Raw genomic sequence first — 23,205 nt, forward strand, 5'->3', positions numbered from 1 at the left:
TCACTCGCTCACTGTAGCCTCCTCCAGCCACAGACTGTCCCTGGGCAGAGGAGCACTCAGCACTCACAAAGGCAGACATGAGCCTGGCCAGACTGATGAAGGGCAGCTTTTTGGGGCATTTTGCTTCCTAACTGCAGACTAGTTTGTCTCATAAATCACACCACCTACTTCCAGCCCACAATGCCCAAGCCAAAAGGCATGTCTAGGAAATCTGTTGCCTGGTTTCCCAGCAGTAGGTCACCCCAGTGAGCGTGTCCCTTTCCCATCCACATGCTTTCCCTTGGCTGTCTGGGTCCTTCTTGCCCCGCCAGGTACCCCAGTTGAACCCAGCACAGCAACCTGCTTGAAAAGTGGGGGGAAATTAGAGACAGCACCATTGTGCTGCCCAGGACAGATGAAACACAGGATTAAGCACACAGGCACATTCCCACTCAAGTCATGCAGTCACTGAAACTTGGGGAAAGGATGTCCAAGAGACCCCTTTTATTCCCTTTCCAAGGCAGAATCAGCTCTACGTTGTTTATTCCTTTACATGTTGGTCTCAATCAGATCTGTGCTTGTGGTCTCCAAGCCATCCTCACAACACCTCATCCAGGGCTTTCCTACCCTCCCTAGACCCAGGAGGATTTCTCTACTGCCTCACATACATCTTGCTGCAACAGAAGTGGGCTTGGAGATCAGTTTACACCCTCGTCTTCCTGAGCTTAAGCACATCTTCCTTCCTCCTAAACTGGAGCTCTCCCTACTGCTTTACTCCTCTGGACTTTTTTTGACTCGGTTTGCATCTTTCTTGACACGCAGCATGCTCAAGCAGAGCCCACCTGGAGCGCCCTCTGTGGCTGAGCACCATGAGAAGATGCTCCACAAATGAAGCAGAAATACAGGAGATGCTGGGGGTGAAAAACATCTACCTCTCCTCATAAAGACTGGGCACTCTGCATTGAGTAGGAGAGTTGGTTTAAGGCCAGGCGAACAGATTTGCAAAGGGCATGGAGCTACACAGCTCCAGTATAGGCTCCTTACGACGAATTCATCCCCTTTATAGACAGCAGGTTGACAGCAGTGGCTCCCATGCCGGGGCACCACGCAGAAACCCACTGGGCTGTGATATGATGGAGATCTGCTCCATAAGTGCATCAGAGAAGTGTGAGCAGTCACTTCCCTTGCAAGCCTAGTTTCCCCACTGGGAATCACTGGTAGAGATGAGACAGACCCATCCCATTGGGTGCTCGTGACCGGACCTCGCAGAGCACGTCCCATGGAGGACCAGCTCTGCCGCAGCTGGAGGGCTTGGCCAGTGGCAGGGCATTCACAGGAAGGGTTAGCACCAAAACAGGTCATTAGCAAACAATGTGGGGTTCTTCATTCTTCTCCGGGCCTCTCATTTTCCTAAGGGGAATGCCTCAGAAAACCCAGTGGTGGGGGGGAAGGAATTTACAGTTCCCTTCCAAAAACCAGCCTTTGTTTGTTTGATTGCTCTTTTAAACGATTCGAGTAACTTGTGAATACATTTTCTGATGATTCCCACATCCTCCCAGCTGGAGAACGGTTCATGAACAGACTCCAAACTTTGTAAATGAGCTTGTTAGTCATAAGTCTTCAAACAGGCTTGATAAACAACTTTCAGCCTGCAGGATATTCATCAACCATTCTGTCTGCCTGGTCTCCTGATGCTAATTTATTATTTACAATGAGAGATCCCTCTCCTAAATCACAGGTGATTGTTTCTTTTAACTGATTAGCTGATTTTTTTAAAAGGAGAAACAACAAAAAACAAGTCACAAACAAGCAATGAGTCAGAAGCACTCACTTCTACGCAGTTCCCCTAGCTTCCATGAGACTCATCAGCAGTTGTCCAAATGAAAGAAATTTTAAGTAAAGATCTTTTTGGCCAAACCTTCAAGACCAGGCTATAGCCAAGAAAAAGAGGGTGACCATCCCAACCAGCCACTGGGAATTCCAGTGCCTGCTGCCAAATGCTCCAGGGACCGTCCTGCTGACTGACATGTGCCCCTCTTTGCATCTTTTGGGTTTGTGGAGAGCCCCAGCATCTCGAGATGCTCAGGAGATCTGAGTCCACATGCAAAAATCTGCCACCGAAAACTGTTTCACACCATGGATGGGTTCACACAGCAAACACAGCTTGTCCCGAGAGCATGGGGTGCACTCAGGTGTGCCTGAGCAGAAGATGGGTTCCCTGCAGGAACAAACTTGCTGGAAATTGCTCCAGTTCATGGAAGGAGATCTCCTCAATGCTAATGAGTTAAATAACACAGAAAGTAGTAGATTCCAGAGACTGAGGTGGATGAAATTGCAACTTGCTGGGGGGCAATGCAGAGGGAAGAGAATCTTCCCAAATTGCTACTAAAGCCAAGCTCTTATATAACCCCAAACCAGCAGATTTCAAAGCCCCTAATTAGGAGCTGGGATCATACTCAGTTATATGAGTAGGAAAAGTGTGGCACGGCAAGGTGAACTCAGCCAAGTTATGGCAGCAAATATACAGGAAAAAGACATCAAGACTATGTGGTCAAGGCACTAAGGCATTTTGGAGCAATAAAAGACAGGCTGGGTCATCCTACTGGGCCATCTCTACTGACGCTTGGAAGAAAAAAAAAAGCCTCAGTGTTTCAATTTTGATTTCGGTGTGAGACTTTTCTGGGCAGGCTGCTCCCAGCACAAGCAAATGCTGCACCCTACAAACCCTGTGCTGCAGAACCCCCAAGCAGAGTGGCCCCCCAGTGCCTGGGGAGCACATGGAGCAGACAAATGCCCTCCCCAGCAGGCTGCCTTGTGTGTGTGTGTGTGTGTGTACGTAAAATCCAGACCTGTGTTTCCACCACCGCAGCCCTGATCCATGGAGAGGCGCAGGCTCCCATCAGCATTCAGAGTGAAGGCAGCAGGATGCAGAGCTTGGCCCTGGACTGGTCTCAAAAGCTTTTTTTCTCTCTCTCACTGCAAAATCAGCAATACATTTGCTCTGACAACCTCAAGCACTCAAGACCAGACAGGCTGTACTACCATCTCATGTCTAGAAACACCCTCCCCAGTGCTAAAACACGCTCGGGAAGAGACACTGACTTGTCACCAGCTGTCTCCAGCACTGTCAGCATGGGACTCATCCATCCCAAGCAAGACTTCAGCGCTGGATTCAGAAACCTCTGCTCCGTACCTTCCATCCAGGGTGAAATGCAATGCTGTGCAGCGCACAGAAGGATAATGGGCATGAAGTGTAAATGGTGTTTCAAGCCAGAGGGTGGGGAGAGTGCTGTAAAGCTTCATGGGAAACCAGCCCAGACTTCACGGGGAGAGGAGCTGCCTGGAGACCCACTGGCGAGGGCAGCCCTTTCTGCAGCACCAGGCCCAGAGCATTAACACTCTGTTTGCACTGTTACGGCTCAGGCACTTTTCCCCATTAAAGTCCAATCCATCCCTGCAGAGCCGAGACTCCACTGAGCTGATGTGGAGAAGTGATGGCTCTTTGAAAGCTGCAAGTAGTTTTTTTGTTGGGTTTGTTTGTTTGTTTTTGGTTTTTTGTTTTTCCAAATGTGGGTCATATTAGTGACGCTTCCACAAAAAAGGACAGTTTCCACAGCACTGAACAGGTCTTCATGGCTTCACCAGCACACTGGCTGCAGCTCAGCCCAACTCACCTGCCATTTGTTCTGCAGCCACAAGCACAACAAAACCAAGAGCAAATAGCAGAATACTAAAGGTTCCCATGGCTTCAAAACCTACCCAAGCTTGACCAGTCCGGCATCTACAGTGGCTACAAGAGAGGGCTGGGAGCTACTTGGGTGCTGCCTTCTGTAGCCACCCACTCTGCTCCAGCACCCCCCAGCACTCCACTTTGTTCCCAGTGCCCCTGGGTCTGCTGGTACCCTTCAGAGCTGATGCCACCTTCTTTCTCCAGGCCTGTCCACTCAGAGGCTGCTGCTGGCAATTTTATCTGGTCCCTAGATGCACAGGGCCATGGTTAATTTTGGTTATACCCTGGTTAAGGAGGCCACATGGGAAGTTCATCCCCTGGTGGGCTCAGAGCAGGAAGCAACATCCCCAGGCTCCTGATGAATTCCAGCTCTTGGTGCAAAAGCAGTTCTGCTGCCTGAGCAGCACATCAAGACGTGGAGATGGTCCTAGCCAGATACTGAGTGGCTCTTTGGATGTTTGCCCTGCCCAGCAGTCTTGCTGACTGGCTGGAGTTTCTCCTGTAGGAAAATTTCTCTAGCCAGAAATGGAGGAAAATCTGGGTGGAATATGAACTGGATGCTGCAATAGGATGTAGTGACTTTTTAACAGCACAGTTGGCTCCCTTTACTTCTCTTCTACCCTTCCCTTCCAGGAACACAAGGCACCAGGAGGTCCTGGACTGCCACTCCAAGGCAAAACAGTCACTTCACACGGGCATAACAAATCCAGACTGTCTGGGACAGTACTTTAAACACTGGCATAACCTTTTCTCAGCCTCTGGAGGCAAGAGAGGGACCCAGAAAGCTACGGAAGCTGAAAGAGATGCTCACTGGCCTCTCTTTCAAGCTTTGGCCTTCACAGACTCATCCTTGGGGATGCCGAGCTTTCCATTGCAGGAGGAGGCCCTCAGCTTCAGCACCACTGCTCCCTTTCCAACCAGCATCCTCCAGAAGTTTGTATTTGGAAGAAGCTTCTCTCAAAAATCACACCAGCAGACAGGCAGCACACCTCTGCTGAACTCCCATCCCCACCTCACACCATCTTCCAGGGCTACATTGTAGAGACCAGCTGAGTCCCGCAGAAAGAGCACAGGAAGAGAAATGGCAGGTTAGATCTGTACTGCACGTGTACAGATCAACGAGTGAATGACGAACGTGAGCAGGGCCAGCAAACCTAGGAGTAAGAAGTGTGGGACTGCCCTGGAGAACTGCTGGACCCTCACTGTAAGAGAGCTAGAGTCACAACACATGGTGACAAAGGACAAATCCCTACAGACCCATGTCAAGGGGCTGGTGGCACACAGGTCTACACATGTGTGAGCTTCCACTGACACAGTCTGTAACACAGAGTCCTCATAGAGACTCTCCGGTGGATAGTAAAAGCCTCAATTTATGCTGCATCTCCCCCCTCGAGGGGAGGCACTGCTGGGTCCTTCTCCAAACCCCCTGGGACTGCCCTAAAACCTGCTGGGATCTCCCACCCCTTTGCGTTGTCATCTCTCTCACCAGAGCAGCCAGTGGGCTCAGAAGTTGTTTCCCACAAACAGCTTTTCTTGGGGGAAACAGACTATAAACCTATGCTCTGTCCTCCACCACCCGAGCACAGGTTGAAACCTTTCTGTGTCCTGAGCATAAAGTGGTGGGACAGTTCAAATCAAGTCAGATCAGAGCCTTGGACAACAGCTCCTCCAGCCAGTCTGTGATGATTCTCATTCCGCATCTCCACAATCCACCCCGAAATCCAAACCTCCTTTAGGAAAGGCGAGTAGGGTGGGGAACCAGCAGTGCAGTGATTCATCCTCCCCAGAAACACAGGCCCAAGTCCGGAATATTGTGACACTTGATAAATACTCGTGATGTACTTCGTTACGCAATGGAGGCGCAGCAGGAGCACAGCTCCCTCAGGGCTACTTAATATGGGTTTCAAAAACAATTAAATATATCATAAACAACTTGCAACCAGGAATAAACACCTTAAATCCCATCAACCCATTCTGGTGATGTCAAAAACCATGGGAGCAAACTCAAAGTTGCCAAGGGAAGAAAAAAAAAGAAAAAAATCCTCGAAGGAATTATGACCCTGTAATTCTGTGTCTGCCTTGTTAAACGCTCAGCCCTCCCAGCCCCTCCTGCTCATACTCTGCCCATGCTCTTGCTCGCTCTTTCCAGGCTTCTTAACATCATATATTTTGATGCACATTGCACCTCTGCCGAAAGGCAAAAGAATCATGCCCCCAAATGCAGACAGCAAAACTGTTTCACGGCTGTGAAGAAATATTCCACCGACCTCAAAACATACTTTTTTTGCATGACTGGAGTCTCCTGGTCAAGTCTTTAAACACTAATATTCATTAACTGGCACACATATAAGCAGTCCATTGAATTGCATGCAAGGACTCGTGTGCGCAAGGATTGCACAAATTAAACCTGAGATAATATTTTCCCATGCGATCACTGCTTTATACATCATCAAAAAGACGGAAAATAGACTGGCTAGTAGTGGAAACTCAGGGCAGATGACAGAAAGCTGATGTTCATTAAAAGTGTTCTGCAGTTCAGACCAAACCTTTAAGTTTTATGAGAGATTTCAAAATCTAATTTTCATGGAAATGTTTTCATTACATTAAGAGGGGAAAAAAAGAAAAAGAGCAAAAACCTTCAGCAAAATCTTTTTCGAATTAAAAAGTTGGAAGCTTTGTGTGGATGGATTGAAAACACAAATACCATCAGCAAATTATGAGACCATGAGAACCAGGAAGCAAAACTGATTATGATCAAAAAAATGAAATTCACAAACAAATAAAAGTCTAGTTTCACCCATCAAAAGGTGGGCAGCATGGCCAGCGCCTGCAAACTGAGTTAGCTCCCTCTTTCAAATTCACGTGGCTCTTTTTTCTTTGTTAATTTGTACATTGCCCATTTTTATTTGCTTTTTGGTGCCTTTATTTAATTTTTTAAGACTTCAGGTTTGTGACAGAGTCACGTTTCCATCTTTAGTCTGCATCCAAAAGCTCTAGAAATTTATGTGAAAAACCCAAAGTGTTTTTCAACGTCAAACTGTAGGATTCAGGGATGTAAGAAAAATACCCAGCACACTGAGATACTTGCTGGAATAACCACACACCAGCCAGCCCGAGAGTGTAATTAAATGGATACGCCCAAAGAACATTGATGGAAAGAAAAAAACTTCTAACAACTGGTCTGTGTTGTTTATCTGTTATTTAACCTTTATTCTAGTGAACACCGTCCACTCTTCCTGCAAGAGGCCTCCAGGATGCACGCAGTACAACTGGTACGCACAAGACAAATGAAGCTGTTGTATTTTTCACGCAGGTATCAGAAGCAACAAGTGCCTCAAAAATAATATGAATCTGATCCGCAATTTTTGCACATCAGCGGCTGGAAGAGGAGGACTGGTTCTGGAAAGCCTTCCTTGGCAGCACCTTGTAAGGATGCTCACCACTGCCCGCGGGATTACAGACACTGGTTTCCCTCGCTCATCCCAGGGTAACCAGTGGACATCAGCAGCTCTTTGTCCATCAGTGATGCAGGACAAGAGAGGAAGAAAACAGCAGCTAGATTTAATCAATTTACCCTGCATTTTTTTCCCCGTCTTTCTATTCTTTGTACATGCCCGGTCTACAGTCTCAGCACCTTCTGGGAATACGGGCTGTGTTTTAGTAACAAAAAAGCCACTTAGTACCTCAAGATAAAGCAGAGGTTTGCAAAGAAAACCCTGCAGTTGTCCCTGGTGCTTCCTCTCATGTTCACCCTCCATGCGACTCAGCAGCCCACTGAATTGCTTTTCACATTTCGAATTGCTTTTCACGTTTGGATGCAGTGGCAGAGGTTTTCCACCTCTTTCTAAGGTGGTCTATGGGTTTTTTTTGCGAAGGGTGGGGAAGCACAGCACCGCAGACAACCTCAAGATCAGCAAAAAAAAAAGAGAAACAATTCAATATTTACACAAATCCTTTTACTCCTGCAGCAGTCCCACTTGTTCTGATTTAAAAGAGGCAATTAAAGCATAAAGAACAGCCCTGCGGGAGCACACCAAAGGTTCTTCATCCGAGGATCCTGTCTCAGACTGCCAGCAGTGACAGAGTCAGTGGGTATTTGCCCAGGGAGCAATGGAGCCATCTCAACCTCAGCTCATCCTTCCCGTCTCCCAGACTCATGGCTCCCTGAGCGAGACGCTGCTGCCGTGAAGAGCCATCCTCAGTCCTTCCTGAATTTGTCTTGTCCTTTCTTGAAATAATTTCTATTTCTGATCTCTGCAAAATCCTGTGCTAAGAAGATCCATCACCCAACAACATGCCAGCTGAAAAACCCCTTTTCCTTGTGCTCCCAACCCGCTGGCCGAGAAGAGGGAGCTGAAGGCAGCGCAGATGCTCTGCTTGACCCAGCCTGAGCAAAGAAACTCACCTCCTCCTGCCCGGGTTTCTGCTTCCTTGGGAAACAGCGGCAGTGCCGAGGGGCCACAATTCCCACTGAGACAGAAGTAGTCTTGGGGTCTGCTGCACCCCAGCTTTAATTGCAAATGAGCCCTGAGAGCCCGACATAATCTGCCAGCCTGGGAGAGAAGCACAACCCCCGAACTGCCATCGCTTTTATACTGAAGATAAATTAACGGACAGTAATAACTCCAATACACAGAACTTGTGCACACACTGGATCGAAATGGGGTTTATTCATTCCTCACAAAAGAAATGAGAGTATAACAATTTTTCTTTTGCTGCTCATGCTTTTTGCCACAACATTTTATACGCCATCAACAGTGAGACTTGAAACAAACAAACCAAAAAAGGGGGAGGTCAAAAATGTCATCTTAAACATTAAAAAAACCACAAAAAACAAAAATCAAAAAACACCCCAAGAGCTAGTAGCTTACCAGCTCTGGAATTAGAGAATTAACCTGCTCAGACCCACGAGTTTTGGGAACTCATAGGCCACCAGCAGGTTTCTGTCACTCCCAAAGAGCACAGGAGCAATAGGAGCCAATTGCCTTTGCTGTGAAGCTCAGGGCATCCCCTCTGCTGAGCTGGGACCTACATTTTCATCCTGGTTTTAGCCAGAGTTAGCGAAAGCCCTGCTGCTAAAGCAAGAGTTGGTTGCATCTTAACAGGTGGTTTCACAATGAAGAGAAACCCCGGTTGCAGTGTCATCCTGGCTAAGCAGCAGAGACAGGGAGGTTACTGTGAACTCTATCAGCTTTTAGGGTATGGTTTTCAGAGCTACAGTTTGAACTAAAGTCAATGTGAGTGACAGCCTCGCAGCATGACTGAGAAAATCAGGTCCTTAGTAGGCTGACAGTTGTCCCAGAGATGTTTTGTTTTTTAATAAGACAAAACGTTTCCTCCTGAATCTTTTTCAAATGAACTAGTGGTGAAATAGTTCCTTCAATCTCAAATGTCTAAATAAAACCTTTTGTCATTTATGTGTCAAACTTTTTCCCTTAGTTTTGGATTCGACAAATCGTCCCAATAATTTGACTTTTCACTTTGGTTTGGGAGAAAAACCAATGACAGACTAGCTGAATTTCCCCCAGGTTGGGAGAACATTTTTACTGTTCTTCAGACATTCTGCAATTTCTCCAATCGCTTGTACCTTCTCTCCCTTAGTAACATGGAGAATAACCAAGCCCCAGCGGTTTCACTGAACCACCAAGAAAAGCTCATACCTCTGCAGCATAGTTCTTTTACTGCCTGGGATGCGAAACATTTTGCAAAACACATGCAATAGGTGGGGAAACTGAGGCACAGAGATGCACAGGTTCTACTAAATGCATTAGTGGAAAAACCAGAAAGCCCAGGTGACAGCTCTGCCCAAAAATAGAGAGAATGAGAATTAATCCCTGGTGTTCATTTTGTTGCTTACTGTAGAATACTTTTTAAACTTTCGAATTCGTTGCAAAAGCACTGAAACTTTTACAGCATTCAGAAAACTTCTAAATTGTTTGAAGCTGCAGTTTGGTCCCTGCTTGGCAATGCTGGTGGGGAATCACACCCTCGGACTGGGATTTTTGGTCCTTTTAGTGCTCTAAGAGCAGGGTGGGTATTGGGAAAACAAAGCCCCACTTTTCCAGGCTGACCGAGGCAGCTCTGGAGAGCTCAGCAGTCCGCAAGAGGCAGCACCAGGAGTAAATCGGGTCCAAATAAGATAAACAAAACCGAGGTGTGGGGGGGGTCGGAATCGAACGAAAAAAAAAATAGTTGTATACGTAACTTGTTGGTTAGTACCTCGGCGACCCTCTGGCTGCAGTGTTGTGACACGGGGAGCTGAATCGGGGTGAGCAGCGATCAGTGCGTTCTCCGCTAAAATAAACACCTTCACGGCCAGAAAAAACCACATTTTTCCGGGTCCTGGCAAGGGCTATTTTTCAAAGCCATCTCCCAGCGGCGGTGGTTCCGTCAGCCGCGCCCCGGGCCGGTTCTCCGCTCGCTGCTTCCCCACCGCGGTCCCGCAATAAACGCGCAATAAACGGATGATGCTTCCCCGCCCGGAGAAAATGTCTTGCCGGGGTAAAACTCGGGGATCCTACGGACGATGGTGTAAGGAGCGGTTGCTTTTCGGAAAACTACCCCCTTCCCTAGCCCGGTTTCCTTCGGGTTACCGAGAAAGCCATGTCGGATCCGCGGGGAAAAGAAGGTCGGAGGCCGCTCCCGGCAGGAAAAAAAAAAAAAAATCCCGAAAAGCAAACGAAAATTGCAACTACCGAAAACCGAACGAAAATTGCTTTTCGGCAATTGCAAGTTTCGTTCGCTGTTCGTCGGCTGCCGCAGGGCAGACCCCCGTCCCGGGATGCGGGGCTACCGTGTCCGCAGCCGTGGTCCCTGCCCGCCCCACGGTAGACACGGCGGGGACGGGCACAGCCAGCCCTTAGCCACAACGAAAATCACGGCCAGTCCCTGCACCCGGGGATATATACACACACAAATATATATATATACACACAAAACAGAAGGAGGGTAAGGGGGGCCCTGCACACCCACCTCACCCCTCTCCGCCGCGGCTCGCCTTTTCCGACACCCCTGCCCTTGGAAAATAACAAGCGGTGCTTGGAAAATGCCGCGCAACCTGGCGCCCGTCCTCGCCGCCCTCAAGCCGCGAGGTTGTTCTTTTACGACTACTTGTGCGCCCAAACGAAGACCCGATAAGACGGGATGCTCAGGGGCAGGTCTGCGCCCTGCCCGGCCCGCCGGGGCTACAAAGGGATCAGGCCCGCCCCGGGAGAAGCGAGGCTCGGGGAGGAGGGGATCGACGGCTGCACTTTGCAGCCGCGCACGCACCCTCGAGCTCTTTGCGAGCCGAGATGCTCCGGGCAGGTCGTCGGACAATCGTCTGGTCACCATCCAGAGCCTCGAGCAGCTTCCCGGTGTCCCGCACACCACGGCGCCAGTCCCCGACGGGCCGGAGGGACAGGCGGATAGAGAGAGAGCGACTCTGCCGCCCGCCGCGCCTCGCCCCGTCCAGCCGAGCCCCCACAACAAGGGATAGAAAAGTGGGCTCAGCCTTTCGGCTCGATCCTGCCCGCCCAGGCTCCCAAGGCGGTTCTCCTCCGAGTCCCCCGAAAGAAGACGGAGCAACGCGGTGCTGGACCCAATGAGAGCGGCGCGGTGGCAACGGGCAGCCCGCCGCTCCGCTTTTCCCGGGAGGCAACTGGAGGAAAACAAACGTTTCCGCACGCCGCCGGGTGCCGGCTCCGCCGAGGGCTGGGGGAACGCGGGCTCCCCGGACCGGCTCGGGGAGAAAGGTGGGCTGGCCCAGAGACCGGCACCGGCGGCCACCGCAGCGGCAGCGCAGCGCACGTGGAGTGGCCGCAGCGTCCCTCGACCCGAGGAGGGATGGCAGAAGGGGTGTCCCCGCACTTACTGTCTTGCTGCGGGGTGTCGCTGCCGCTGGTCAGCCCGGGGGACTCCAACAAGCTCCGGCCTGGCTCTCCGCTGCCCTCCTCCGCCTGCGCGGCCACCATGTCGCCCGCCTCCTCCAGGTCCAGCAGGTGACTCACGGAGAAGTTCTTCTTGGCTTGTAAATTGTCCAGGCCAGCGGGGCCGTCGAGGCGGGCGGGCAGCAGGGCCTGCCTCTCCATGGCGTGGGCATAGCCAGACGCCATGGTACCGAGCGGGGCTTTTCTGCCCTCGCCCCTCCCGGGCGCCCACCGCCCCCGCTCCCCCTCAGCCGCCGGCCCTTCTCGGAGGGATACGCAAGGACCGAACGGGGGAAACGGAACGGGACCCGACGACAGCGAGTGGGGAAGCCCTAAGGGGAGCGAGCAGGACCGGGCTTAAAACATGCCGGAGGGGAGAGGCGGCGCGGCCGGCTCGGGGCGCCGGGGCGGCGGCGCAGGGAGCTGCCGCCGGCCGGGAGGCGCAGGGTGGCTGTGGGGCTGCTGGGGCGGGTGCGCCCCGTCCCTCCGCCTCCGCTGCCGGCGGTTCCCCTCCCTCCGCCCCTGCGCTGCCCTCCCCTCCCCTCCGCCCCGCACTTCAAACGGCGGAGGCGGCTCCGCGGCGCTCCGGCCGCGCCGGGCACCCGGGGGAGGGCGGCCCGCGGGGCCCCGCCGGGACGCGGCACCAGCGCAGTCCCCCCGGGACGGGGTTGGGCAGCGCCGGCCCCGCAGCGCTCGTTAGCTCCTCGTGGGAGGTGTCTGGGGGAATCCCCGATTAGAGGGTGAGAGGGGCGCAAAGAGAGTGTGGAGAGTACCCCACCTCTTGTCACCCAGAGCTGCACCTGGAGGGGCGGGTGGACACTGCCCCGCGGTAGGATTCCAGGGCAAAGGAGCAGGGAAGAAATAGTGAAACTGAGAAACGCAGATGAAAAGGTGAGAAAGAGAAATGGAAAAGAAAGTGTGGACAAGGATTAAAAAAAAAGGAAGAGGAAAAAAATAGTAAAAGAGGAAGAAAAAGTGCAACAGAGAACTAAGAGAAAGCAAACCAAAAGGAAACTAGAAAAAAAAAAATCCAAAAAGAGAAACAGCAAAGAGAGAAAGACAGGAGGAAGATGACACAGTGCTAGCTCTGCAGGCCAGTAAGCAAAGAGGTCCCGGTAGTTTGGCCTGGCCCTGCTGGCCCCTGTGGCCCAGGACAGGTAGAGATGCAGGGGGTATCCCCAGGCCCTCACTCACTGCAGAAGGTCCCCAAGGACAGCAGGGCTGGCAGCGAGGGCCAGGGTCCCGCCAGCCAGGAAAGGCTGCTGTGTCCCGGTGGCTGGAGCCTGGGCTCCAAGCTGCCACAGCCAGCCCAGAATTTCCATCCCCCCTGATCTGGGGAAAGAACATTTGATGCCATCAAAGGGCTCCAGATTGAAAACAGATGTGCTTCACCGAGCCTCTCCATGCATTTAATTAAGGCACAGGCATGGAGGAGACATTTTCATCATTAGTTTGCTTTCAGCTCCCCCCCTCTGGTCCCGGTTTACCCTTTGCAGTCTCAAAGACCCAAATGAGCATGTCAGGGCTGTGGGGGCTCTGCTGTCCCTGGCCTGGGGGCCAGCAAAGCTGGTGGGTACAGTCTGGAAAGGCCAGGAAAAGCACTGAGACAAGGTTGTGCCTGTGGACAGAAATGCATGGGTGTACATACACTCAAAATGCTGCATGTGCATGTACATAAACAGCAGTGTGTGCCTCACTGCGTGCTGGCGTGGCCCTTTTTCTGCATGTGAGGGAGCATTCAAGTGTGGTGTCCTGCAGTACATGCCCACGTGCTGGATGGGGAAGGAGCTGTGTCTTCACATGGGCATGTGAGGCTGCATCTGGCTGGCTCTCATACACTGGCAACTTGTGCCCTGGCTCTCAGGGTCTCCAGGTTTACACACAGCTTAGGTGGGTGTATGTACCTCCCATGCTCTGTACACACCCCTGTGGTCTGCCCAGCACATGAAACACCCTTTTCTCTGCCTTTCACAAAGCTTTGGCTGTCTTCTTCCTTGGTGAGCTGGGTTTTATCCTCTTTGCTCCTATTCTTCTTCAAATGGATGTTGCAGCTGACCTGGCTCTTCTGAGTGAGTGCTGCAGTGTCCCAGCCATAAACATCCCTTTCCACTGAGGAAGGCAGGAGGTGCTGCTTTTAGCCCCAGGCAGCTTCTGCTATGTGGATGACAGCAGAAGGCATTGAGACCAGAACAAGAGCTCTCTGTGCCACTGATATTCTCACTGACATCCCTGGTAAGCAGTATTTCTTCTTAGATCTCCCTAGTTCGAAGTGCATGCTTCAGACAACCCTTCCTCCCAGTGTCAGGGTTTGGGAATGCAGCCCAATACCAGCAGATGCCCTGAAAAGATGGTGGGTGAAAGCATGTTGGTCCTGCGGGTGACCATATCAACATGCGTGCATGCGCTACAAAGGGAGAGCCTCTGCTGCAAGGCAATAAAGCTTCATGACTTACCCTGAAGTGAGACACGGGTGCTCCCCACACACACAGCACCCACAAGTTAAATAGCAACAGGGGATGCCACATTTGCATTCTGGAAATGGCCTGAATGCCTCCTTTCCCAGATGCCTCCTTGCAACACAACTGGATTTCTGAGACTAGACAGGAGAACTCTGCTGAGAGAAAAGATGAACCCAAGGGAAACTCTTCCAGCTCTGTCTCGAAAGACAGAGGGTTGGGAACAGTGGGAAGCCTCCAAGACTGCACAAAACACCACAGGGCTGTGGCTCTTTTTTCAGTTTGCTATCACCAGGCAGGCCCTAGGCCAAGGCACACCACAGTCTGGAAATGAGTGTGGTAGGAACTCTTTGGGCTATGGGATGGTGACTGTGGTGCCACCTTGGATAATGGACTGCCTCTCTCCTTAGATCATCTCCAGTGCCTTTAGGACTAAGCTAGGCTTTCAAAGCAATGTTGCCTGTTCTGCATGTGCCAGAGGGCAGAATTACTGCAGCATCCATGATACTCCGCTCCATGGAGGCATGGTTTGCCTATGGGAAACCTAAGGAAGGCAGAGGTAAAGAGTGCCAGGGAAGAATCCTACCAGGAGAAAGTAGTGGAATGTGCTCTTTTTAGCAGGGTGTCCCATTGTGCTGGGGATCAGCCCAAGCTTGAGGAAATGGATGGGATGGGTGAAGGGACTTTGTCACATGCAGGGAATAAGTCACATGAGAAGTGATAGACCAAAGTGGCCCACAAAGATCATAAGCCAAAGACAAACAGAACAGGAAGAATCACAGAGATGAGGAAAGGGAGGGGATGAAGGACATCCTCTCTGAGCTCCTGGGTGAGCAAGCCAAGGGGTCCCAGGGCCCTACATACCTGCAGATCTCAGCCTGCCACTAAAATAGAAGTAGGACCATCTTTACAGGACAAGCATGAAGCATCCCTTCATTAACCATTTAACTTAATTCAAAGTTTTAGAAAACTTGGGGTTAGAGTACAGGCAGATATTATCACCTTACCTGAATGTTCAAGTGTATTCCCCTCTAGTGTTCATCAGGACAGAAGAGGATGGGGCATTTGCCAGCCCTCTCAGATGCATCAGTTTCTTCCTGTGGGAACATCCAACAGCCAGCCTATGCACTCACTTGAGGGCTTCCAGGAGTTCCTGCAGGATAAATAGCCATAGGGCAGGTATGAGCCAAACCATGGCCTGATGTAATTCAAAGATCTCAACACACTTCCCGCTGTTTCAGATGAGGAAACTGATGCAAAGGCAGCTTGTCTTCAGCATCAACCCCAAAGCAGAGGTGATTTGATACTCCAGTTCTCATGATCCTGAGGCCAAAAAGAACTCTCATGCCACAGATGACCCATGACAGCAAATGCATGTACCATTTCAAGATCCCACAGGCCATCAAGTAGTCAGTTAGACCTCTGTTTCCCACCTCACCACTGGCCTGCTATCAAGCTGAACTGGTAGCCCTCTTTCCCCACCCTCCCACCTTTCCTCTCGAACGTGCAGCTGCTCACAGCCCCATTCCTCCACATTCCCACACTGTCCAGGGAGTAAGTAATTGCCCACTACTCCCACTCCCAGCAAGGCAGGGACCTCTGAGCCTCTGCTGCTAGGTAGGGAGAGGAAAAAGCCCGAAGGTCCTGAAATTGCCAGGAATTTGCTAGGTGAAGCACACGCAGCTGAAAGGCCAAGCCTCATACTGCAGACAATAGTGTGACTGCAGTTTGGCCCTTCCTGCTCCCAAAACTGGTTATCATTTGGAAGGACATCAGTGAGACTCACCAGTTGGAGCCCCACTCAAAACCAGAAGTCCGCACCTGCGCAGATGACCAGCACATTTGTTTCTTCTTTCTTTTCCCGTAGAAAATTAGAAGCTTAATCTACAGTGTCAGTGAGAAAATCTCCAACTTGAGTATTTGCCCCAGTTCCTGCAATTTCCCATGAAATCCTGCACTTGGAAGTTCCTGGGGTTCCCAGCTCCAATATATGGGCTACCAAAGTATGCTATAAGCCCTTAGAAATGTTCCCCTCACCTTCTCGTCTATCCAAACAGGCAGCTTCCAAGCACCTACAGCTGCATTCTTGGTGATGATTTTCAGGTACAACAAACAGCAGCTGACAACCTTCCTGAGGGTCTTGCAGCCAACAAGAAAGAGCAGCTGAGCAGCAGTAACATTCTCAGGGCAGCTCGCACTCCTTGTAGTTGGCATTAGTGGGATGCAGGAAGGCACCAAGCACTGAGTAAGCCAAGCCTCCGCCTGCTCTCCTCCCACATTTAGCTCTTCTACACTGACCATTGCACCACATGCCTTTCCCAGCATAAAGCATCCACTTGTTTCAGATGCCCTAAATATTTTCTACCTGAGTTAAAAAAACCCACAAAACACCAAAATCCAAACCACAAACGAAACTGAAGAACCTGTGGAGGCTGTGACACACAGGTGTGGATTCTCAGCTAATATCATGGCACTCAGGTGAAGCACTTTGCTCAGTGATGGAAAGTAGTTTGGGTATCTCTTCCCTACCTTATTTTCATGAAACTTGCCAGGATGTAATGCCTTAGAGCTCTTTTTCGATCTGCCAAATTTGTTTCATCTTAGCAGTTCAAAAATAATACTGCAGGAGGGCAGCAGGGAAACGGAGGAGATAACAGCCAGTTTACACAAGTGTGTGCCTTTAGGAAACCTGAACAAAATGCACACACAATTTATTACCGCTCTGTGCTCCTTGGCCTTAACCATGCAAGGTGCTCAGCTACTGCAAGACATGCTGGTTGCCCTCCAACACTGCTCTTCTGACAACCTCAGCTGGGTGCGAGCGGTTCAGATGGGTGATTCAGAGGACAGGAAGACACAAATGATGCTCACTGCTCTCCTTGGCCCATAGCAGCAGCTGCTTTGGAGAGGGAGCTTCGAGATAGACCTCCACCCCTTTGCACCCCCAAAACATCAGCCACAGCTCATTAGGGACAAGCTGATGAGAGACATCAAATCAGATCATCTCTCTGCTGCTGGCTGCTTCTCAGGCCATGTCCATACTGTCCTGTCCCTTGTCTAGAACTCGTTTGCCCTGCAAAGTTTTCCTCCCATCACCCTGTTGTGCAGGTTCACTCAAATGTCTGGTCCCAAGCCCCTTTGCACTTACTCTGCTCAGGACTGGATAAGTACTGTGCTGAGCTGGACACAGAGAGCACCTGCAAGAACATGTATGTGCATATAGCTGTGTCGCCTTGCACATGTGTGAGTGTTTGAGCATGTATGCACACACTCAAGTCTGGAGCCAGACCTCTCTCAAATCTCCCTCTTTTCTTCATTTTTTCCCCACAAAGAGGTGTGTTATTAGATCTGTGGGGATCAGGTAGTCTACAGTCATTTCAAGCTGTAAACTCAACATCAGGGTTTCTTTTAATCCCAAACATCTTGATATCATCTGGAAATGCCAGGAGCAGTTTATAATTAGGGTTTAGCATGCAGATTAATACCAGCAGCTCCAGGGTGAACAGACCATCATAGTCTAATCAAAGCTTAAATGGGGCAGCAATTTAAAACTGAGATTTATTATTCCTTTGCATAATATTTTGAACCAGGGGCTGAGTTCACATCACACACAATCATTCCTGAAGTGCTATCACATCTCCAGTCAGAGTGAGGTGGCTTGTTACTGGTTCATGGAGGTGATAAATACCAGGCTTCGGGAACTTATTTAGGAATATTGCAGCATTGACACTGTACAAGATATAGAACCTGAGGCAGGAGAGCACTTGCACACATGCACAATGCATGGGGCTCCAACCCCATGTGGATGGTGGGGCAAGGCTACGGACTTATATTTTTTTTGCTGGGTGCCAGTTGTAATAAGGGAGGTGGCCCCAGGACACCAGCTAAGGGGTTCTCTCCTCTGGCCACACATGGGCGGGGATGAGGAAGGATGGGAAGGTATGAGTTCTGGGCAAAATGCAGTCATGGAAATCTCCTGGATGGTATTTCTGCAAAGTCCCATCTGGATGGCCCTTGGGAGTACCCCTAAGTCTAAGAGGTTTGATTTTCAGGGTAGGGGCAGCTGGGCTGTCTGTGCAGCACCTGGGTTGGAGTTTTCACTAACAGGGCTCTTACCTTTTCAAATCTGCCTTGCACAGACCTCCCCCCACCTTGTCTTGTCATTTATAAAACACAAGTGGAAGAGAGGGCTGGGAGAGTGGAAATTTATTCATCGGTTTGTCTGTACAAGTCCCAGTTTCTGGATTTCAAGGCAGAGTTTCAACAGTTGCCACCTAACTTTCAACAGAGATGACAAGCACATTCACCAGCTGGCGAAGGCAAGAACTACTTTCCTATTTTCTTCTCTAAGTTTTCCATCAAGTGGAAGAAGGGCTATGAGGAAGGGAATGTCCTCATTGCAGCCTGGATGGTCTGTGGATCTGAGGTAGAGTTCAGTTCTTCACTTCCCCAGCTTTGTTCTTGCCAGGGAGATGAAGGTTCATGGATTCCACCAGAAACCACAGCGGCATCAGCACAATCATCTCCCCACCATGGCTTTGCTCCAGTGGCCAGGAGCCATGTGAGCACAGGGTGACAGGGCACCATCCAGCAGGTGGATGGCGCTTGTCTTCATCACACTAAACCTGCTCCATCCCTGTCAAGGATTTCAGTGGGGTTACCTGGCTTGGCAGCCAGGACTCTGTCCCAAGAACAAACTGGGCTGTGGCCCTTTCAGGTGGCCTACTCACCCACCACGGCTACTTGTGGCACTGAGATGGACACCAGGAGCCTCCTCAGGCCAGCTAAACAGAGCTAGCCAAGCTAAATTAGGGCTAAGCCATATGTTCCCAAGGGTTCAGACTTGACCTGGCTCCAGAGCTGGCTGCGTAAGGAGCTGCGGGTTTGGATAAGCCAGCCGTTTAAGCGGGGTTTTATTACCAGGCGGGGTAACACAAGCTCTCAGAGGTCACCCGGGAACTTTAATCAGCACTGAGGGTCACTGGATAGCAGGCGAGACAGGAGGAGGGCAGGGCCCAGGGCACACAAATAAATAAATAGACCTATTGAAACCACCTCCCTTCCTCCAAATTATCTCCTCTCCCCTCTCCCCTTCTCCATGCACATTATAAAGATCTCTGCTCTTTACAATCAGATGGTCAAATGGCCCAAATTTCTCCAGCAGAAAATCCAAGATCCTCTGCAAATTTAGCTGAGAAGTTTATCCACAAGATTTGGTTGCTTTTATATTTTTTTTCAAAGCCCGCACTGCTGGAGATGAAAGTTCAGTCTGCTGGGCTGCTCTTGGGCTGGATATCAGATATCTCCAGCCCCTGAGAGAGAAAGCGTCCCATCAACTTCTCTCCCCTGCAGGAAAGAGAAAAAAAATCCTCCCATAATCAAGAGTCTGGGCAGACAAATTGGCACCACTGTTTTCATCTTTTCTCCTTCCACCCCCTTTCTGGAAGAGGACTAACCCTTCGGAGCACAGGCACAACTCACAAATATTTGTGGGTATTATATTGCAAGAGGGGAAAAAATCCAAAGGAAGGTAACTTTTTAAAAGCATAGTCCCTCTCCCATGGAAAGCAGCTTTATGCATGTCCATAAATCTCCTTTGTAAATGGTCATTAAAACTGCGTCATTTAATTTTTTTTTTTTTTTTTAATCTCGTTTAAACACTTTTTCTCATCTTGCAAACGAATGATGTCATTGGCAGGCTCAGTAATGAACTGAAAAAAAAATCAACTTTCTAATGTTTTGGGGGCTCTCTCAAAAAGCAAACATTTCAATGTCAGTCTGCTAATCCAGTCAAATACTTAAGCACGTGCTTAACAACCAACTTGTATTTAAGTGCCTTTGCTCCCACGGGGACATCTGTCCACACTCATCTTCATGCACAAAAGATGTGCTTAAATTAGGAGCATGTTTAAACGGTTTCAGGATGAGAGTCCCAGGGCCTGGCTGCTGAGCTACGGAACTGCTCATTGCACGGGCAGCACAACACGATGGAGACCCCACGGCTGCTGCACAGGGGTGCCCTCACCCGCTCGCAGGCGGTCACCAGTCGTCCCTCTCCATCTGCAGCCTTGAGACTGATGTCCTCAGGGTTTCCTGCATCACTGTTTTCTTCCTAACAGTCAAGTCCACCTCTTCTTTTTGCCTGCTGTTCAAAAGAAAAGGCTTTCTCAAGGTGCCACACAGCAAGATCAGCACTAACCTGCATGGCTCTTCGCTTCACAGATATGCCCTTAGCACCCAAAACACTGTTTGGCTGAAAAACTCTTTGCCGGATACTTGTGCTTTTTGGTTTGGGTATGTGGCTGGGATTTTTAGTTTTTATTATTATTATTTTTATTTTTTTGGAAGCTGTTTTAATGAAATGGAAGCAAAACCAAATAGCAGTCTGACAAATGGGGAAAAATAAATGCAAAACTTGAAAATGAATAATTGGCATGGTTTTAATTAAAAAGCGGTTAACCGTTTCGGGGAGAAGAGCATGGGTTTGGGTTGACACCGTCTGAACCCTGGAAAGAGCACGTTAAGCTGTTCACCATGCTGCGGGTTAAGAAAATGGGAAATAAATACATCCCAGCCACTTGGAAAACTAAACCATCTTTAGGGCTCAGCTGTAAACTTTCTTCAGCAATTTATTAGAGTCTCAGAAAACACTTGTTGAGTAGCCTTGGCCTATAATAAATATCAGTCCTTGTTTGTTTGTTTTTGTAATGGGAACAAAACCACATCTTTTTCTTTCTAAAGTGGATAATTTAATTACATGGCAAGAAACACATTCATTGTCCAGAATACCCAGAGAAGATTGCCATGAAACTGGCAGTTCGGCAGAGAGAGGAGGGGAACAGAGCCAGCTGATACCCAGGATGGGTTTCAGGGAAGATTTTCTTGTTGGCACCACCTCTTACACTGGAGATGACGACAGCACTGGGATTGTCATTTTGAACAGGAGGCGGAGATGGGCATCTCTGCATAGGGCAGTTCTTACCCCAAAAGACGTGGAGCATTAGAGGGACAAAGCAGACGTGAACGAAACGAGGGACAGTGAAGGGAAGGGACGTGTTCTGAGCTGGCAGGGGGAGCTGAGCTCCAGCCCTGCATTCTCAGCCTGCTGTGTGCACTCACGGATTCGTCACGATTTCCTCCAGAAAAAGCAAGCCCCAGGTTTCTGCCTCCACTGCCAGCAAGGAGTCTGTCGCGTCTGTGTGTCAGCTCTGCTCAAGAAGCCCCGCTCAGCTGCTTGCTGACACGTTCTGCGTGCCTGGTAGGGGCCTCTTTCAAACCAGTTCCAGTAAAATGGGTGTTGTTTGAAGGCAGAAAACCACCTCTGTCCTGCATCTCACGTCTGATGTCATGTGCTCTCTTAAACCTAGCTCCAGTCTGAAAATGTCAATGCTTTCTTCTAGAGGCTGAAATGCTTCAATATTTCTTGCTCTGCAGGCTGCCACCCCTTCTGTGGGGACCTCTCCCCAGCCTCAGTGGTAGGAGGCAGGTCGTAGTGATGGTCACAAGTACATCTGGAGGCGACACCCCATGAGAACAGGGAGCACTTGTGAGCATCCATCTGCTTCCATACCCCCATTTTTGGGAGGTTGCCTTGCAGAAAAGGGAGTCGATCCTTTAAAATCAGGTTCTTGGTGGGTTTGGTTGCCCACCCTCTGCACGCAGCCCGGCTCTGAGTTTAATACTAGAAATGTCTCTGAGCTGAAATAGCTGAAGGGGGTTACTATCCAGATCAGCAATTACCCAGTGCGCTTTCCCAGGGACAGCCCAGCAATTATGGTCAGCAATAAAGAAATCTGATGGTTGTCAAAACACAGACCCTCATTCCTCCAAGCTCTTCTTGAGGGGCACAATTAGCGTGCTGATGTGATTAAAGCCACGTTTGGCTTTGCGATAGGAGAGCCAGATGCACCCAGATAACTCCTCCGAAGCCAGCCACTCGAAATCGAGGCGTTGGTTACCTGATTTGTAGCAAATCAAGTAGAAATCAACCATTCCTGTCCACATAGCTACATCATGCCGTTAAACAGCCAAACCCTCTTCTCTTACATGTCTTTGTGGGAGATGAAATCCATATGGCCCCGAGAGCGAGCGCAGGCTAAGGATGGAAGGAAGGACAGAAACAGCATTTCTTCAGGACAGAAGACAATGGAAATGTTTCCACTGATTCCAATAGGTTCTGAATCAGCGGCTGCAACCAATTTTCCTCCTAAATGGACTTCCATATGTCTAAAAAAGTCTCACAAGTGCTGGAATCTGTTACAGAACAAACCTGTACTTTATTACTCTGCTCCCCGACTCCGAGCGTTTCTCCCTTTAAATTCCTTGGTCAGCCATTTCTAGGCTTTGGGGTTCACTTTCGAGAAGTACATTCCCTTGTAAAGCAAATATTTTCCATGAAACAGAGAAAAGTCTCTCCCCTCTGCCCCCAAGACTTGACTTTGCTCTGCTGGGAACTTGTGTCTTTAACTTCACCAGAGAAATAAGTGACTCTATGTGCAGAGGAAAGCACGGGGAGGAAATTAAGTTCACCAGACCTGAAACCTTCTCTACTTCACAGATAGCCTCTGAAGCGCAGATATTTGGGCAAAAGCCTAGCAAAGCCCATTTGTACCAGAAATTTTCCATTTTCCGCTTCTCTAAAAACAGAAGAGATTTTATTTTGCCCTCTTTGTGACAGGCAACTTTACACTAAAGATTTTGCTATTTCCTTCTTTCACTAAATCAAAGCAAAAACTGGCAGAAGTGGACTTTTTCATTTTCATCAAGAACTGTTTTGTAAGGAAATAGAGTCGCTCTCCTGCCCATGATAACTATGCTCTGTACGACATTTAAATGGATTTAGGAACCTATATATCATTTTCCATAGCAGTTTAGGCACTACAAGGGACATTTGCATGACCAGCTTCATACCCATATTTCAGTAGTATCAGTGAAGGTTAAGCAATGAAATAGCATTTATCTTGTCCTGAGGTGTCAATGCCAGTCAGGCTTTCTACAGTGTCTTTAAAATATTATATGATTCTATCACTCTCTGAAAATATGGTTTAAGTTTGATTAAGTTCCTAAAACCTACTAGAATTCTCCGAACTCATTCCTGATGCTATACTGAAATGACCATAAACATTATAGTTCT

The 23,205-nt window shown here is 49.5% G+C and overlaps 1 protein-coding gene across 1 annotated transcript in view; it reads right to left on the reverse strand.

Moving 5' to 3' along the window:
- Positions 1 to 11,922, reverse strand: part of PRRX1 (paired related homeobox 1) — a 38,677-nt gene extending 26,755 nt beyond the window's left edge. Inside the window, exon 1 of the mRNA XM_080348845.1 lies at positions 11,562 to 11,922. Within this exon, the coding sequence (XP_080204971.1) occupies positions 11,562 to 11,802 (241 nt within the window). The 5' untranslated portion in view covers positions 11,803 to 11,922. The remainder of the gene's footprint in view (positions 1 to 11,561) is intronic.
- Between the last annotated feature and the right edge of the window lie 11,283 nt (positions 11,923 to 23,205).

Source organism: Nesoenas mayeri (genome assembly GCF_963082525.1).
Source record: "Nesoenas mayeri genome assembly, chromosome: 8".
Classification (NCBI taxonomy): Eukaryota; Metazoa; Chordata; class Aves; order Columbiformes; family Columbidae; genus Nesoenas; species Nesoenas mayeri.